The 19,877-nt window shown below is 39.8% G+C and overlaps 1 protein-coding gene across 1 annotated transcript in view; it reads left to right on the top strand.

The window, feature by feature from the left end:
- MEGF10 (multiple EGF like domains 10) overlaps positions 1-19,877 on the top strand; it is a 166,181-nt gene that overhangs the window by 81,903 nt on the left and 64,401 nt on the right. Inside the window, exon 5 of the mRNA XM_054589877.1 lies at positions 2,906-2,998. Within this exon, the coding sequence (XP_054445852.1) occupies positions 2,906-2,998 (93 nt within the window). The remainder of the gene's footprint in view (positions 1-2,905; positions 2,999-19,877) is intronic.

Below are 19,877 nucleotides of genomic sequence, written 5' to 3'. Positions count from 1 at the left end.
TCTATTTTTAATTTTTTAAGGAACTTCCATACTGTTTTTCATAGTGGTTACACAATTGACATTCCCACCAGCAGTACAGCATGGCTCCCTTCTCTCCACCTCCTCACCAGCACTTTTTTCTCGTATTTTTGGTAACAGCCATTCTAATGGCCGTGAGGTGATATCTAGATCACCATGGTTTTGATTTGCATTTTCCTGATTAATGATGTCAAGTATCTTTTCATATACCTGTTGGCCATCTGAATGTCTTCTAAGTTCATGTTTTATTAATACGAATGTATAAGTTAACGTTTATAACATTTCCTTAGCATGAAATTAATTGGCGAGAACAAGACTCTTAAATAAACACAAGAATTTGAAATTTGAGAATATGGGTAACATTTCTTTTTTATCAACCACTATATCCAATTTATGTGTTTTCTTTTAAATGCAGGGTATTAGAAAGTTCTTGTTTCATATTAAAGGCAAATAATATCTAACTGTTAAAACTTCTCAAAACATACGAACAGAATTTTAAACAGTTTTAGGTTTTTGAAGGAGAAATTGGTAAATTTGGGTCTGAAAGCTGATCGCTGTACGTTCCAAACAGAGATGTCATCAGTACTTACAACAAGTGAGCGCTCCCGTGTTTGCCTATTTCCAGTGGGACTGAGCACCCTCTTTGTGAGTGCCCTGTGCGCCTTCTACCATACAACACCGTGTGCTGCAGCCTCCAGAGCATCCCTACATGGCTAGACCCGTGACTTTGGTGGCATTTAATTGACCTTACATATCTAAATTTTAAAGAAAGAACAGTACAGGGCTATATCCTTACAAATGAACAACACACCTACAGTCAAACACATGCACAGACGAGGCAGGAGACACTAACCTTGAGGTCGGCACACACCGACTTAACCTGGCAGCATGTCAGCATACTGTTGGGCTAGTGTGTGCACATTCCAGACAGATACTGCTTTTAATTACAGTTCAATATGTGATTGTCTGAATCAAATATTAGGAGGTTCCTATGCATCTCCTTCAAACCCTAGTGTCAGAATTCCTACTCTGTACCAACATCCCAAGTTCAGCTGACGTGGCACCGAATTGCCTGGGTGCCAAAAAACTATTCTGGGGACATAGGTGAGCCTGTATTTTCCTGAGGTTTATGGTCACTTCATTCTGTTGTGGTGCCCTCTCTGCCTGTTGGATTTTTGTAATAAATTTATGTTTTTCATTAGGATATCCCCAGCGCATTCTCAGAAGAAAGTCCTGGTACCTTAGTTTGGTTTTCAGGGTCCCTCTCTCACTTTTTAAAGCTATTGCTCCGAACATGGCACCCAAACAGACCTCATTTTCATTTGCTTTTCTTTCTGCATTTTGCTTTTGCTTCTTCTTTACCTTATGTCTAAGGGAAAATGACTTTCCCTTATGTCTAAATCTTTTTGATAAAAAATTTAGAAGTGATTATCATTTTCATTTTTGGTGCAGCAATATAGGTAACATATATACAGAGATATGCACAATATATAAAGCTTATAAAAATATTTAGTGACATGGACAGGTTTTCCCATTATATTAAGTGGAAAGGCAAACTGAAAAAATTATGATTCTGTTTTTCTTTTCCTTGGAAAGAAAAGTATATAGGAAAAAAGTGCTGAAAGTTTCTACCTACACAAAAATGTTACTAGTTGGTGGACTGGAGAAGAGGTTTATTTTGCATATTGGTATTTATGTTTCAACAGTAGACCTGTTTTGTTTTTGTAATAAGACATGATTTAAAACTTATCTCTAAAATGTGATACCTTAGCTCATCCTTAACATAAAATTTTAGAGTATCTTAACCCAAAACTCTTCCCAAATTGTTCTCATGATTACTTGTATATTCAGTTATTTAAAAAAAATGTTTGATTAGTGTTAGTGGCACTAAGGTTGAAAGTAATGCTGATTAGTGTTCAGCACAGAATAGTATTTTTGATACCCTTTTGTGTCAGTCCACTGACCTTTGCTTTGGAAATGATCAGACTACCCATCCACTCATAATTCAGTGATACCCCTAATTTCCATGGGTTGGGTCACACCTAAGATAGTCACTAATGAAAGAAGAATTGAGATTTACTATTTCCTAAGACCTGGGTAGCATTTTTCAGATATATTTTCCTTGGATGTGAGGGCGATCTTGCTGCGACATCTGTCACCCCACTGATAGCCAGGGTTGATTCGGCTGATCTGGCTGGCTAGGCGGGTGTCCCCTTCCTCCCTCACCGATCCATGTGCGTCCCTCCCGAAGCTGCGCGCTCGGTCGAAGAGGACGACCTTCCCAACTAGAGGAGAGGACTGGTCTTCAGTCAAGGGTATACGAGTAGCTGTGCTCCCCTGCTAGAACCTCCAAACAAGCTCTCAAATATATTTTCCTCCAATAAGAAAGGGGCATGTAGTTCTGCTGTGTCGTGGTTGTGAACAACATGTGCACAAGGAAATTTGACTGTTGTTTCTGGTGAAGGTCATAGGGGACACCTTCCTGTCCGCTTGGTCACCCTGGAGTCCTAATATCTTGCTTTGCAATTTGTTTCTGCGTTCACAGCCCATATGCTTCTTCCAAAACAAAGAGGCTATATTTGGTAGTCACTGATAATTTTTTTAAAGTGGATTAGGCAGTTTTCCTTGAAACTGCGTTCCTAATTGAGCATGAAGTAGAATTAAATAGTAGAAATGAAGGAATTTATTCGGAGATATCAAAATAGGAAGGAGAATTGTTTGGTTACACCGCAGACTGTAGGAGGGCTGAGGAATGGATTGAAGAAAATTATCAAGCATGCATGTTGTTTTTAAGTGATACTTGAGACCGGGATGTGAAACAGCTGTGTTGTTGGGGGTGCTTTCTTGTGCCAACTTTCCTTATTTGATTGATTTTTCTCTCTGACAGCCCACTGTGCTGATAAATGTGTCCATGGTCGCTGCATCGCTCCAAACACCTGTCAGTGTGAGCCTGGCTGGGGGGGCACCAACTGCTCCAGTGGTGAGTTTCCACCTGCTGTTGTCTGTCTTGGGATGTTTGTGCTGGAAGGGCCCCTTGTCTGCAGATTACGCTGAGCCACGGTTTCCCTCTTCATCCCTATGCAGAATGTGGTGTGGATTCCCGACCCTACTCAGCAACACAGTTCCCTTTAAATCTGTGCATGCATTGTATACAGAACTGTTGTTCACTGAGTATAAAGAAAGGTACTTGGAACAAAGGACATTTCAATAGTCTGGTGCTGGTACTTTTGTAAATACAAATGCATTTTCCAGAGTAGGGCCACTGTGGTAACATAGTTACTGTCTTCTAACTTCTGTTTTTACCTGTTGATTTATCTGTGATATTTTCTAGGGGATCAGAATTTACTGTTGGTTTGTTTCAACTCAGAAATAAAATTGATGTTTTTAGTGCTGAAGCTATTTTTCTCTACATTCTGAGATGCAGATAATGAGCACTGGCTGAGATAACTTTGGGTAGAAATATGGGTAATAAATGAAAATTCATTAGCAGTTTGGTATTTATTTAAACATAATATTGTATATAATGTTTCTCTGTTATGTTACAATTATAATTCTACGGTATGATATTTTGGACTATAAGCAGGTTGCACTTAAAATCTCATCTTCTTTATTGTGAGTATTAAATAATGGAATGTCATGTAACACAGCTGCTTTTCTAAATTTCACAGTTAAAACTTTAGTTTTCTGGCTGATTTGTTGCTGTGTGTGTAATTGTGAACACTTCCTGCTCCCTTATACTTAATTTTTCTTTGAAAATATGAGAAGGAATCAAAGAGCAACTAAATGGTAATGCACAAATCATTATGTTTAGAGAAAGGAAATAATAGTGTTAAAAATTAGCAGGCTCTCATGACAGCACAAGTTTGTCCTCATTGCTACAAAAGAATGTTCTGAAACTAGTCTGAAAGGACTTCACACTGTCTAGGTAAGCTGGTTTGCAGAATTTTTACTTGCATGTACTTGGAATCAGGGTGGCTTTATCTTGTTAGAACTGCTTGCTTCAGTTGTGTGATCGCTTGGCTGTGCCTTGTGCTGACTGTGCGCAGAACATTCTGTGTGAAAGAGCCCATTATTGTATCTTAGACAGGGAGTGTGTGTGTGTGTGTGTGTGCGTGCGCGCGTGCGCCTGTGAGCGTGGGCTTCTTCCCCTGACAGGCTTCCAATTCCAATGGTAACTGTCTCACAGGGTTTTGTTTTGCTTCTGCTGGAGATCGGGAGGAGAGTGGGCATTTTGTTCACATGCCATTGAGGCAAAATGTTTGGGATGTGGGCTTTGGCTCATGTCCATTTTTCTGGCCAACTGACCTCAAATGTAATGTGGCTTTCATGAACTTTTCCAGCTTAAAAATCAGTTGCGCCTACACATTTTGAGGAAAAATAACATTATTATATAAACTAGTGGGAAAGAGAAGAGTGGATGTATTGGTCATTTGAAAAGTGAGGTTTGTTGATAATTCTAAGGCAAGAATGTGTGGAATAATTTCAGCTGTGTACATACTTTGTCTCCCAAGGACCACAGCCTATATGTCAAGCTCAGAGATCAGACTGAAGCATGTTTTTGTAAACAAAACAAAAGCCCACATGGGTCTCAGACTCTCAAGAACTGGTTTTGGCCATCTCTAAAATAAACTGGCGCTTTATTTTCAGGTTAGGCCTTCTCATAAGAAACTGCTTTATTTTGGAGTTGACTTCATTTTGAAGGAGGCCGCTAGAATTCTGAGAGGATGTTCCTTCAATCCTGGGAGATGATACTGACACAACTTTTAGTTTATTCTCTACAACTCATGTTTTGGCTTATTAATAATGAACAAAAGCATAAGTCAACATGGACAGATATCTGATGTCTTCGAAGATGTTTAGAGAAAAACCTTTCTGGCACCTTCTTGAAGCACATAAGAAAATGCTATTCAGAGCAGGGGCACTGGGTCTGGTTACCTGGTTTTATCTGTGCCAATTACCCTACTATCACTCATTAGGAGTTGTAGAGTTTATTTATTCTTGGCCAGATGGTTCTTGAAAGGAAATGTGTGCTCTAGTAATCTAATGAGTAACAGAGCTAGAATGGCCTCATTTTCAAAGATTCTATGTCCCTTCTTCTCTGGTTATTTTTATACATATATTTGATGATACATAATAGATCCACAAAATGATTGCTCTGATAATGAGTAGTTCCTTATATCAGTCAGTGTCCAATCAGGAGACAGAAACCACAGTAATTTTTTTGGATAAAACTTTTATTTTGGAACAATTTTAATTTTACAGAAAAGTTGCAAACATAATAGAGTTCTCATATACTTGCATTCAGTCCACCCCCCTACCCCCTGCCCACGTTAACATCTTACCATAAAGTTGTCAAACTAAGAAGCTGACCTTAGTGCATTACTGAATGGCACACTGCCTTCTGGAACTTGCTAGAAATCTACCCTATATGGCACTTGGGAAAGCTCTTAATGGAGAAGTGTCTTATCAGAAGCTCTCTGCTACAAGAGAGCCCCAGGAGGGCTACCCAGGGAAGTTGCTGGCTGACGGGGACTGCTAGCCAGCGTATGGCAGGAGCTGGATGCTAGAGAAGCTGCTACAGGAGGCTAGAGCCTCTCTTGCAGAAACCTGGCACTGCGACAGCTGCAGATGCCACAGAGTCAGATGCTGGAGAAGCCATTCTCACCTACTGTGCTCACAGGGCAGGTTCTGGGTGCTGGAGAAGCCACGTGCACTTCAGGAGTCAGTAGAGCTAGCACCCAGGAACCACCACGGAAAACTTTTCCTCCCGGAATGTCTCTCCAATGCTCTCTAAAGAAAATGTTAAGCATTTGGCCAGCCGGAAACGGAAAAATATTTAAAGGGCCCATATCCATTTTTGCAAAGCAGGCAATGGAGGATGAATTTAGCGCTGAGTGGCAATAACGTGATAACTGTTACAATCCATGCCTCTAGTTATACAGCTCCTCTATGCACATTTCTACACACATTTGAATTATTTTTGATCAACAAACAACTCTATATTTCCATCTAATAATATATAGCTATCCATCTTCTAAGTAGAGACCTGCTCACTTTCTTCCTCAAGTGACAAGATCAAGTCCCAACAGTTGTGTATCCATTGCTGGTTAAATTAATTTTTTTCTCACATTCAGTCATAGCTCCACTGAATATTGTTATCTAGATACTAAAGTTAACGCCCAACAACTTGTTTATAAAATAAAATAAAAATGGGAAGAGGAAAAAGTTCTATAAATGAACACATCCATGTAACAAGCAAATAGAAAATATTAAAAACTACTCCAGGCCCCTTTTCTGTAAGTAGCCCCAAAGCTGTGATAATATGTGTGGCTTCCTTCTTCCTCTCAGCATTGCCTGTGCACCCCTTCTCAGCCGAGATCCCGCCGGCTTGGCGTTCTTTACATTGTAGAGTGACAAGACCTTCCTTCCTGAAGGACCTGATTTCTCCGTTGTCCTGCCTTTTAAAAAAAAGTTGTTGATGTTTTCTACTAACAATTACTATTAACAATCTACTAGTGGGCACAAAAGTACTAAGAGGTGCCCCCCCAGAGTCCCTTGCTTTTCAGACGTAGTCTTCCTCCCTCCTGTTGTGTACCAGCAGCCCGGTTTCCTCTTGATAGTCAGGATCGATCATTTCATCTAGAAGAGTGAGTACTTTTATTTACATTAAGAGGCTAAAATGACCAGATGGCAATAAATTGGTAACTGTCACATAGAACTCTCTCTCTGTATTTTTTTCCTTCCTAATACACTTGGGAGATTAAGGAACTAACAGATACTTCCCACCTGTACAGGTTAAGAAAGGCTTCCCTTGGAGATTTAATCTGTTTACCTTGTCAGTGGAGGGAAGGATTCTTGTATATGATATACAGTCAGTGTTCCTGGGTCTCAATGTATTCTCTTTATAAAAAACCAGTGTGTCAGAGAACTGTACAGAGTTTGTTCACCCAGAGTGAAATCAAGATTTATTTGACTAGACTCGGACATATTGCTTCTTTTTAGATTTGATTAAATGATTTTTTAAAAAAGCACACACATATTTTACTTTTATTGGCATCCTAATGTATACCCTAGCCTATATGACATTAATCTATCTTACCTGCATCTCTCCCTTCACTCCTCTCTTTCCTGCTCTCTGATTATCCCCCTCCCTCATCAATCTCTCTCTCCCATCATCAATCCTCTCTCCCCTTCCTCCCTCACTGGATGACAAACCGCTCCTCAAAGGCAAGGGCTGTGTGTTATTAATCTCTGTAGCATCTATTGTGCCTGGTATGTGGTTGGAGCACAGTACATGTTTGTTCCATTTAATTAGATTAAATGAACCATATGATTCTGTATGATTCTGAGAGGGTCATTTGGGTATTCATGATGCAAATGTCCACTGAGTGTTCACCGTATGCAAGGCACTGTACTGGATGCTGGGGGTTGGAAACAAATGTGGAACAAAGCTCATGGTTTGAGAAAAGTAGACAGCAATGCGAGTGTCTCATTGTGAGAAAGAGAACAGCCTCGGTCATAGCAGTGGATTGAGGAAGGAAAATGGAGTTACGTAAGGTAGTGCAAGGGTTTCTGGGTGGACTAGGGCAAGAAGGATGTAATGTTTTGCTGTGGGGCAAGGGGGGATGAAAAGAAGATGATAAAGTATAGACTATCCTTCCAGAAACTTAGCTGAGACTTGTTCCAACAGGGAGGAGCAAAGAGGGAGTTAGTAAAAAGGTAAATGTAGGCTCAAGGAAAGTTTTGCGTTTGTTTGCATTTGTTTATGTTTTAAGGTGAAAAAGATTTAGAGGCTGAGAGAGAGGTGAAAAAAAGGAGAGAGACTGGAGATTCAGTTGAGAGAGAAGATCATTTAATTGCGGGAACCAGGCTTCTGAGAAGAGAGTTGAGGGATGGGACGGGATCCCAGGAACTGATTAGCAGGAAGAAGTACTTCCCACTCCCACCAGAAGGAGGAGGAAAGAGTGGTGCACAGGGATGTCTACAGGTTTCTTGAATCAGGGGTGCTCATGAGCGAGCGAGGTCCTATTTGATGACCTTTGTTCTCAGTGAATTTGGAGAAGAGATAATCTGCCGATACTAAGGGGAGCAGAAGTGGGGTCCCGCTGATGATGATGATGACAGATAGTTCTCCTTCATGGAGCACTTGGTATGTGCTAAGCATTATAAGGGCTTTATAAGAATATTTAATGCTCACAACAGTGAAATGGCTACAATTCTTGTTCCTATTTTACAGATGAGCAAACAGCGATGCAGAAAAATTAAATGACTCACCTAAGTCAGTAAATCTAGTAAATGGTGGAGACAGACTCACAACTCATTCAGGGCCAGTAACTTTAACCGCAAGGGTATGTGCCTCCTGAAGTCAGAACGGAGGTTTTAGTGGAAGTCCCAAGGGGCACTGAGGGGAAAGACAGTTGGAGGCAGGGGCTGAAAACACCAGACACACACTCAGAAAAGTTTCTTGACAAATTTTGAGGGCACACCAACATTAAAGGTGATGAATTTCAAATGACACCAGTTTGGTTGGCCTCCTTTGTAATTTTTAATTTCCTCATTTGTACTATTAAGAATGTTGGGCAAGATTATATTTATGATCCTTTTCAAGCCTATGATTCTATGAGTGAGTTACTCCAGTAACCACATATATTCAATCCCTGAGACCTTTCTTTATGTTGGAAACCCTTTAGAACTTTTGTACGAGTAACAATAACACATTTGTTCTCTCAAACTATATAATCCTATTTATGATTTTCTAAACGTCTGTAGAGAAATTTATTTCTCCTCTGGCTACAGGGCATATCCAAAACTCATGGGAAAGTCCTAAATCAATAGCAGCAAGCAAAGTGTTCTCAAATGCTTGTCCCCCAGGCTTTTGACATTAGGACCAAATAGAGGCCAAAAATGGAAATTCACTTTGGTTTAGAAAATCCAAATCAGAGTTGTTAGTCACCAATAGCATTTCTGGTTAAATGGACTTGGAAGGAGTGAAAATATGCCTAGGAGGCAAGACTAGCTCAAACATTTTCAGGTCTCATGTTAGGAACACTGAGAAGCTTTTACATAAAGCAGGCACACTGGGAAGCACTGAGTAAATAATAAGACTTTGCCTGCAGGATATTCGAATTGGAAAATTCATTTGAAGGATATTGCAGGCCAGAAACCGTAAGGCACAAAAAGCTGACTTATTCCCCAGCAAGATTTGTTGTAAAGGTCTATTGACTGGACACAATAGTCGGATCGATGTTGTGTGGGGAGAGAAGGCACTCAGAGCCCAGTCCTGGAGGCAAGTCATTAACATGCCCATCTCTCTGTCAGAAGTACTTTAGAAATCAGGTTGATGGAGCGGCGAGAACAGGAGCAGATCATTTGGGTTCACTGGCATGGGGGCAGGGCACTGACGATGAGTGGGAAGGACGGAGTTCAGAATGGTTGAGCAGAACTGCCCGAGAGCAAGCTCAATGATGGACTGCCCAAATATTTTGATAGAGGTTGCAAACAGAAACTGCCGATTCTGCCTTTCTGAAGGAGTCTGACATCTGGGCTGTTCTTGGTTACTCTCTGGAACGGCAGAGCACTTCCTCCCCGATCCCTCCAATCCCCATGTTGGAATTGAAGTGCAGTAGTCCTAGTGGCTCACCCTTCTGTGCTGTTTCTCAGCCTCACTTTCCTCATGCTTCAGATAAGGAGAAGAGTACCTACTTCATTTGCTTGCGAGGAACATTTGCCTGTTTGGTGCCCCGCACTACGCCTGGCAGCATACTAATGGCTCAGTAAGTGGTACTTGCACTGTCTAGTGTAACAAACGGGCTTCCACCAGACTTCTTAACATCAGTCTAGTCTTTAGACTGAACAGTGGATGGGGCCGCCCTTTGTGGCCCTCTCATTTCATCTGGCAGACGGCTCCCTTCATTTGCACAAGCCTCTCTCTATCCATAGTCACTTGCCAGGAGGATCCTCAGGCAGCTCTGATGCAGGTCTTTTTGTGTGTGATTTCCAATCTCTGACCATGGGTGTCCTCCCTACCAGTCGAGTTTGTGCCTTGTTCGTATTGCTCTTGGCACAGTGAGAACTCTATAGACATTTATGTTACTTGTGCTGGTCAGTTCCCTTGCCATGGATATAAAGACAAGGCTGGGCTATCATGTTGTTTAACTCTATGGCATATCATTTACTGATTTTTTTTTCTTTGTGTAATATCTTTGCACATTCATTTATCAGAAAATTTTGGTTCAGCCTCAAAATGTAACAAAGTCTAACCTTTTCTCACTGTCTCTACTGCTGCCAAATCCAAGCCATCATCTTTTTTTTTAAAGAGGCAAAATCGGTTTTTATTATGACTTATAGCCTTCCTTTTGTTCTCACAGACAGTAATTTAAAATATCTACTGTATTTTAATTAATTTAGAAGTTCTAGATATTCTCAGTTTTTTGTAACTGAATATATTTATTCATTTAAAATATTTTTTTCAATTACAGTTGATGTAGTACAATATTACATAGTTTCAGGTGTACAACCCAGTGATTAGAAATTTTTATGATTACAAAGTGATCACCTCAACAAATTTAGTACCCATCTGATACCATTCATTTTTCTTACAATATTATTGTCTATATTCCATATGCTGTGGTTTACATCCCCGTAACTATTCTGTAACTACCAATCTGTACTCCTTAATCCCTTCATGTTTTCATTCATCTCCTCCGGAGCCCCTCCATCTGGCAACCATCAAAATGTTCTATCTATGAGTCTGTTACTGTTCTGCTGGTTTGTTTATTTTGTCTTTTTGGATCCCACATAAAAGTGAAATCATATGACATTTGTCTTTCTCTGTTTGACTTATTTTACTCAGCACAATACCCTCTAGGTCCATCCATGTTATTGCAGATGGCAAGATTTCTTTCTTTCTTTTTTTTTTTTATGGCTGAGTCATATTCCATTGTATATGTGCACCACTTCTTTATTCACTAATGTATTCGTAGACACTTAGAGTGCTTCCGTATCTTGGCTATTATAAATAATGAGCATATAGATGTATATGTCTTTTTAATTTGGTGTTTTGTGTCACTACAGATAAATACCCAGAAGTAGAACTGCCATTCTAACTGGGGGTCACAATAATCTCCTTGCTGCTTCATCTACTTGGGTCCCACTAGAGTCTGTCCTCTGTAGTGAGACCAGACGACCTGTAAAAATGTACTTCAGAGCACATTGCTCCCCTTCTCAAAACTCCCCAGCATTTCACATTATTGTTAGAGTAAACTTCAAAGCCCTGACCTTGATCCACGAAGCTCCTTTGGATCTGTCGCTCACTATTTCCCTGAACCCCTGTCATCCCATTGCTGCTCTGGGTATCATACTGCTTGGCCTCTGCCTTCCTTTCTTGCAGCCCTCTGGTTTCATCTCGGCCTTTGCACGCAGGCTTTGCTCTGCCTGGAACACTCTTCTCCCTGGGTCTTCACACGACTGGCTTCTTTAGGTCAATTAGGTCTCAGCCCTAGTGCCACCACCGTGAGAGGCTTTCCCCGACCTCCACATGCAGAGAGGGTTCCCCCGTTACTCTCTATCACCTCCCCTTTTAGCTTCTCTTATGGCACTATTTGAAATTATTTTATTTTATTTTTTGTCTGTCTTCCCCTCCAGAATGCAAGCCCCATAAAAACATGGGTTTTACCTCACAGTGAGTAAAAGCAGTGTTTTACTCACTGCTTCCTAGCTCATTAATTCCCCTAATGTCCAGCACAGTGCTGGGCACACAGTAACGCTCAATACATACTTGTGGAAGAAAGGATTAAAGACATAATTGTTTCAGGAGCAGCAATGATGTAAAAATGGCGTGAGAAATGAGTAAGACTTTGCCTCTTCTTTCGAGGTACTTTCAGTATAGCAGAGGAACTGGAAGTACATACACAACTTTATAAGCAATGTATTTGGAGAACTTAAGTGGTCAGAGGTCTTCTAGAGAAAATCGTTCCTCCAGTGGCCTAAAGGTGGCTCAGGCCCCTGTGGCTGCAGGATTCACGGTGGCTTTGTGCCTTGCAGGCTCACTCATCTTTGGTGACTTAGCAGAAGACGCCTTCCTTGCCTGTACACTGGCAGCTGCTCTGACCCTGTCGATGACAGGAGAGATGCACCGGGAGTGTTTCCGTGAACCTTGAGGAAGAGGTGGTTGTGGGAGTCCCTCATCCTCAGGAGGGGGGGAGTCGTACTATAAGCATCAAGGTTCTAACTCCTATGGGGGTGTGGCTCCTGAAAGGGTGGCCTTGTGACTATGAACGGTGTTTAAAGTGAGCCCTGATTTGAAAGGAGAAGCGTCAACAATTTGCCATCTCAACTTTCACATAGTACTTCTCCAGGCAGACATCGTATACGACAGTATGGAACTTAGCTGTTGACTTCTACCAAAACGATGTAGGGAGTGTAAGAAATAAGGCAAAGAAATTCAAACTACAAGTTATTCCAAATCATATTATCAACCATTTTCTGATGGAGGCAATAATGTGCTTCCTGGCCATTCTGCCTAGAGTGAAATAATGATACTGTATGTAGTAGGGGTCCTGTAGCCTCACTTGTTACCCTACCTGTAAAATGAGCTAGGCGAATTCCTGATTTTAGTAGAGATGCATGCATCTCCTCTTATGGGGTTATGTTGTTAATTGGCTGAAATTGAGTGCTTTGGTTTATTATGTAAGCTGGTTCATTTGAAATATGTTGGAAGAGAGCTCTGTGGATACACTGGACCACCGAATGATGAACAAGTGAGTCCTAGAGCAAATTAAGCCAGAAACATTGCTGGAGGCAAATTGACAAAACTGAAGCTGTCCTACCTCAAACACATCAGGAGAAGGCAGGGATCTTTGGAAAAGACAATAATGCTGTGGAAAATGGAAGGCAGCAGGAAGAAGGGAAGACCGGATATGAGGTGGGTTGACTCCATGAAAGAAGCCACAGGCGTTTGCATCTATAGGAGCTGATCAGGGCTGCTGAGAACAGGACACTGTGGACATCACTCATTCTTGGGTGGCCAGGAGTCTGAGCCGACTTAATGGCACATAACATACATATCTTTCATGATTATACCTGTTTTCTTATTGTTTGGGATTGTATCAAAGAATTTTTTTTAAATGCTTGAATTGAAAATAAGAAAAAAAAAACATAACCACAATTTTTCCTTTTTTGGTCAATATATGTTTTAATTAATTGGAAACCTAGTTGATTTTTTAAAGTTTGAACATTTGTATCTGTGTGCTGGAGCAAATTAATCATGGTTGACATATATAAAACTAATAAGAATTAGAAAGTAATAAAACAATAAAGGCTATTTGAATAAATAGTAGAGGTTACAAGGTCCCTGCTCTTGGACCGTAAATGAATGGTATCGAATTAAAATTCTGTGAAAACCTAACGTTTTTACTACTCATTACTGTTCCATAGAAGTACTAAAGTAACTTTCAAATAAAGTTTAAATTTTAATGGAATTTATTTTCACTTGATAGAACATATGAAAATTGAAAAATTCTTTAAGACAGAATATTTCATAAGCAAAGGCAAAAGAGAAGCAAACGAGTGGGGAAAAAATTTGCAACATATAAAACAAATGATTAGTATATAAACTACATAAATAACTCCCACAAATCAATAAGAAAAAAACCCTAAACATTAGAATAGGCTAAGGATACAATAAAGTAATTCAGAGACAAGAAAACCTAATTGACTAATAAGCATATGAGAATATGATTATCTTTGTAAAAGCCAGCAAAATGCATAAAAAAAGGAATAAGATATCATTTTTGCCATCAGATTGGCAAAAGATAAGTCTAGCAATATCAAGTGTTGACAAGGATGTGAAAGAAAGCTTCCATATACCTCTCTCCTGAGGGTAAATTGGCAGAGTAACTTTATAGAACAATTTGGCTTTCTCTAGAGTAAAATTTTAATTTGTAATGACCATATGATTCAGTAATTTTATTTCTACTTCTTTATAATTCATATATATACCTGAGAGAAACCCTTGCATACATATACTAGAGGATATATTCTTTGCATCTTTGCAATAGTGAAAATTTAGAAAAAACAAAATGGCCATGAATATGGAAAAAGATCAACTTATTGGAGGCTGTTAATATAATGGAGTGCTACATAGCCATTAATTCCTATAAACTGCTCTATAGTGTTATACTTTATTACCAGATGTATCAATATTAGTAGATCTCAATATCATAATACTGGGTAAAAAAGCAAGATGTGCAGTGACATATACATTTTACATAAACCTAATAAATATATAAAATAATTTAGTATATTTCTTAACACACACATAGACTAGAAGGATAACAAAATCATGACAGGGGTTACCTCTGGGGAAGGAGGAGGGAAGGAACTGAGAACCGGCAGGAGGAGACCGTAGAGACTGTAACTTCATCTGCCAGGTTTTATTTCTTTCATTAAATGATGAAGCAGATGGGATGGGATGTTCATTTACAATAGGTTAATTCTAGGTTGTGGATTCATGGGCCTTTGTTTAAGTGGTACTTGTAGTCTTCTGTAGTTAAAATATTTTTTCTCAAGAAAATGATATTACATTTCTCAGACCATCCAGTTAGCATTGAGGCTTTGAGGATGGGCTTTCTTACTATGGGATTTCGAACAAAATACCTAAGACCTCTGCCCTCTGGCCTCTCACATCCAGAATGAAGGTACTAAGTACTTTCAAAGTGGTGGTTCTCAGTGCTTACCCTTCAATGCTCACCCCACACCCCACTGCCTCTGGGAGCCGGCTCTCCCTCTGCCTAGAGGGAGAATATGCAGAGACCCTCTGTGTTCCCCCAGCATCCTCTGCATGCAGTGCTTACACGGTTGTTTGTGATAAATCTCACTGTGGGCCAGTCTATCCTGATAGATACAGAAACCTTAGCTATAAAGCCTGTCTTAGGCAGGAGCAAGGAGTAAATGCTCAACAAGGAGAAGATGCTTAATACATTTGTAATAAAAGAATAAATGAGCAAAAATGAAAATGTGGCAAAACTTTAAAAAGCAAGACATCCTGGGATGGCTCCTGAGGTGGTTATTCATTTGACTTCAGTGAATAAATGTAACTCCCTCTTATCCCCCCTATTCAATCCCAGCCTGTGTGTCCATATCCTTGAGATCTTCCTGCCCTGTGAATAGGGTCATTAATAGGCTCTCATAGGGAGACATCAGCATTTATATTTAGTCACATTAAGGAATAAACATCTCCTGCTGGCCTATAATTTGAGATGAGCATACACTGGATTATAACCTGGCAGTGTTGCTTTGAAAATTTATTTAGGTAACACTTTTTAAGAGAAGAAGATAGACCCTCCCTCAGCCACTGAATAATATTACTGCTGTCTGCAGTGCGTGTTGGCACTGTGTCAGCTCTCCAGTGGGTTTTTTGACATGTGAAGGACATGAGGTTTTAGTGCTTTCAGAGGATCTGGAAAACACATTTTTATTGTTCTTCTTCATGGATGTAGAAGCTTTACAGAGTTGTTTTATTTTTAAAGCACTTGATGTTTTGAATGAGGGTCTTTTCTTCTACATTAACAAAGAGAAGGATGAGCAATAGCCTGGTTGGCCAGCAGCACCGGGAACCACATCACGGGAAGATGAAAGACCCCTAGGGAACCCAGTTTAGGAAGAAAGGGTGCATATTTCAGGGAGACCTGTGCTTTTCTGTCCTTTGAGACAAGAGAAAATTATTTTGGTCTCTCCTAAAAGTCACTCACTCTGTAGAGATATTTTCTTAAAAGTGATTTATTTGTGTTTTGTCCATGTATTAGAATATAAAGGGTTGGCTCTTCTTCCCTATTAACTTCTCTCAGAGTCACAAACTTTCCTATGTTTAAAATCAGTGGAGAACGTCATGGCAAGATTCCATGTAAAAATGTATTTTCACATTAGTGCAGCTGACTGATGTACCCTAATAGATACTTGACATTTATATGTTAAGAGCACTTATAGTCTTAGTTGCTTCAAACAGCAACCCTGGTGAGGGTAGTTATGTGTTACTAGCTGATACCATTTTCCCTATGATGTGCCTGAGTACCAAGATTCAGTACATCACCCTGCCATGTCTGGTAGACATGTATCCATAAGGTTCTCGAACATCGTAGAGTTCTACAGTTTGATTTCTTAGATCCCAGGGGTATTAAACCAAGACAAAAAGAAAAAAAACGAGAAAAAAACCAAAGAACAACAACAACAAAACAATGAATAAAAGCTGAACTGCTTGTTCATCTGGAGTTTGTTTAGACCTAACACAAGTACACAGAATTGGGCACTTTTGTTGTTCTTTCTAATTCAGAACCAATTACTTTTAAAAAGTGTCTTATGTTTCAAAATGTGTTTCAAGGCAGCTCTGGGGTCTTCATGGGCATAGATTACCTGAGGCAAAATTAAGTCATTGGGATTAGTGCCTACTGAAATGCAAGATTATCCAGATTGTATTAATGACTGTCTATTTTTTATGCTAAGGGGAAGATGACTAAGAAGTTCATGTGTGTGTTTGTAAGTTTCTCCTTTTCCATTTCTGGGCCCCAGGGCCCCTACCTCTGGACACATTAGTCTTCAGCAAGTAGGATAGTATTAATTCCTGTTTGAACTGGCAATTAAAATTATGATGTAAAATGCAGGGTGTCGTTGCAGGCCTGTGTCCTTTCCCACTGGCTTTGTGAAAACACATGACAAGGGTGATACCAGGGCTTGTTGTTATTTCATGGAGTTACTGGAAAATTTGTTTTTGAAATTCACATTGTGAGAACCAAGTCGTCTTTTTTGGCATGAATGATTCATGCAGGACAAACAACACAAACCAACGGCAGGCTTGTTATTCCAGCTTCGTATACAGCTGAAGGATGTTTTTCTTGTGTTTTCTTTTTCCTGGGGTGGGTGTTCTTATGTGCCAACCATGGAATAAAATTTCTGCTGCTGTTAGGCCTGTGCTGTGTCACACACAACAAGTACTTTTTATGTAATTAGTATGTTCCACCATCCCCATTTTACAAAAAGAAAATGAAATACAGCAAAGGTGGGGGGCTTGCGCAAGGTTCTACGGCTGCGCAGTGAGGGTGGCCTGGCGGGAGTACAGGCGTGGCTGATGCTAAATCATCGCACCTCCTCCTTGGGCCAGCTGGTGACTGATGAATTTTGTAACAAGGTGAACTTGATGATAAACATGACTCCATCACTCCTTTCTCAAAGAGAAAAATGATTTCATCCTCTCCCTTCCTTTTTTTTTTTAATAGAGTCCTTTGAATAAAGCAATGTATTAACATGCCGTTGTTTCTTCTCCCCAGCATCTCTCCGTTTGCCCTTTCTGTTTATCTCTACTTGTGCTCCTTTCCTTATTCTTCGTCTACACAAAGGCGAGATATATGCTAACCTGTCTCCCTGTTGTTCAAAGATGTTCCCTAATGCCTTGGTTTTTTGTCACTACTTTGTGTGGCTGTGAACCTGTTGGGACACTCCTAATCAAAACCATTCTGATGAACCTGCCAATAACACTCTGAAGCCGGGGAACTGTCGTTTTGGGCAAACAAGTGTTCTTTCTCCAACATGTGGGAGGCTTTTGTCCCAGAATGTTCTCCTCTGGAAACCAGGCAGAAGCAGTTAATAGGCACTGATACTAGTTTTGTAATTGATGAGCATCCCTTGCTGGGGATGGTCTGCATGGTGGGGAGAAGGTCACAGCTTCGGCAGCCCTGGGAGATGGGCGTTTTTGCCTTGCTTTTACCCCTTGAGCGCTGAGTGACATTGAGAAAATTATCATGACTCCATTCTGCACATGAAATGTAGGAATAATTATACCGGATAACATTGAGTGTTGTTGTGAGGTTTATATAAAACAGCTGCATAAAGCTGACAATGTGTGAAACTCAGTCTGTCCTAGAACCCCTTCTCTTTCTCCTTGCCCTTTGCATGGAAAATTAAGCTGAGGGTTTGAAGTGTGTTAGGAGAGGAGAATGTGCCTAGAATTGTTATGGCGGTTTTACAGGCTTCTCTGCTTCTGAGAGTTATAGTGCCCTACATTCACAAGCACACTCATGCATTCACCAAATATATCTTGAGCACCAGCTATGTGCCAGGTATGATATGTGGGCCTAGTTTTCAGATCTATGCCCTCCCCAAGTTAATGACATCAATGCTATTTTCACAGTGAGTTTATTGGCTTTTTTGTTTGCATACAGTCATTATGAACTTACAAAAACTCTTCATATCTGACCACCTTCTTAACATTATTTTCTTTTCCAGATATTCCCCTGTGTTCTTGCTATTGAGGTAATTTCCTCCTTTCAGTACCCCTAAATACCAAGTCATTGGCTGACCCCATAGTCTGGCTCATGAAGGTCTTATCATTTGTTGCTCTGCCTTAATAGATCATATCAGATGAAAAACAATTATGGGATATTGTGTTTAACCAAAATATATAATTTTACTATGCAGCAGAACGGTCTCCTGAAAAGTACTTGGACTTTTGTTTGCAGAAAATCTTAGATTTGAATATTGATGCCACGACTTACCAGTTGGGTGTTTTGGGACATTTTACCGAACTGTTCCCATCCGGAATATTCTCTGGGTACTAAATGTGATAATGATGCCCACCCTGTTATAGCTGCTGTGAGGCCTGGAAGGAGGCCTGTGAAGCATGGAGCATAGACCTGGCGCAATATAAATGCTCAGCATATCAAACCATTTAAACCTGATGTTTTGTTGGGTTTTCTCATAGTGCCAAAAGGATACCTGTTGATTGCAGAAAATATAAAACCAATTCATTTAGTTAACCAATGAATTTAAAAAAATCATTAATTCATAAATACTCTTAAGACCCAGAGATACTCAGTGGTACCATTGAACAATAGAGCTTTTCAACATCTGTCTCTGTCTTTCTCACTGACCTCTTCTTGCTCCTTCCCCAGACATTAGATTCAATTGTATATAAGTGCTGATGTTTAGCCATTTTTGACTAAATTAATGACAGTTTCATCTGGTTCATTCTAATATACTGCTAAAATTGAATCATGTGGTACATATCATTTTTAATCTACTTTTTACAATTATGGTATTGCTAACATCTTTCAAGTTCATTAAATATTCTTCCATAATATCACTTTTTATCAATGCATAATATTCCATGATATGATTATACCAAATGAATAGTCTTCTATTACTAGAAAATCAGGTTGTTTTAATTTTTTTTTTTGTCGTTATTATAAACAGTGCTGGGATAAACATCCTTATAGCTTTGGAGGAGGTGAAATGCAGGGGTAGACAAAAGTAGGTTTACAGTTGTTTGTATGGAAATAATACAAATGAAGAATACAATAATTAAGAAATAATACAAGAATAAACTCTGTGTTTTGCACACTCACAACTGTAAACCTACTTTTGCCCACACCTGTGCAGTGGTTTAGAATACAGGCTCGCAAGAGAGGAGGTCTTGTGCCTCACTGCATTCTACCTGTGTAACTTGAAGTAAATCACCTGGAGTACAGTGTTTTTAATCTATGAAACAGAAATAGCAATACTTCATAGAGTCCCTGTGAGAGTTTATCTGTCTCAGGTGCTTTGGAACAGTGGCTATGGGTGCACAGTAAATGTTATTAAATAGTTAATTATTGTACATTGTTATTGTCTTTATACACATAAATTTATTTATTTTGGAAAAATCTGAAAAGAGGAATCTGTGAGTGAAGGACTTTTGATACACTTTTTCAGACTAATCTCTAAAATGGACGTGGCTGCCCGTCCTCCCACAGCAGCGCTTGAGAGTGCTGTTTTCCACGAGAAAGGGAAGGTTATTGTCCTCCCTGTATCAGTCTCATCGTTCCTATTACCCT

This window comes from Pteronotus mesoamericanus, unplaced genomic scaffold (genome assembly GCF_021234165.1).
Source record: "Pteronotus mesoamericanus isolate MK-2021 breed Mesoamerican mustached bat unplaced genomic scaffold, CSHL_Meso_final scaffold_167, whole genome shotgun sequence".
Lineage (NCBI taxonomy): Eukaryota > Metazoa > Chordata > Mammalia > Chiroptera > Mormoopidae > Pteronotus > Pteronotus mesoamericanus.
Note: the sequence above shows the minus strand (reverse complement) of the source record. Positions and strands in the feature narration are given on the sequence as shown.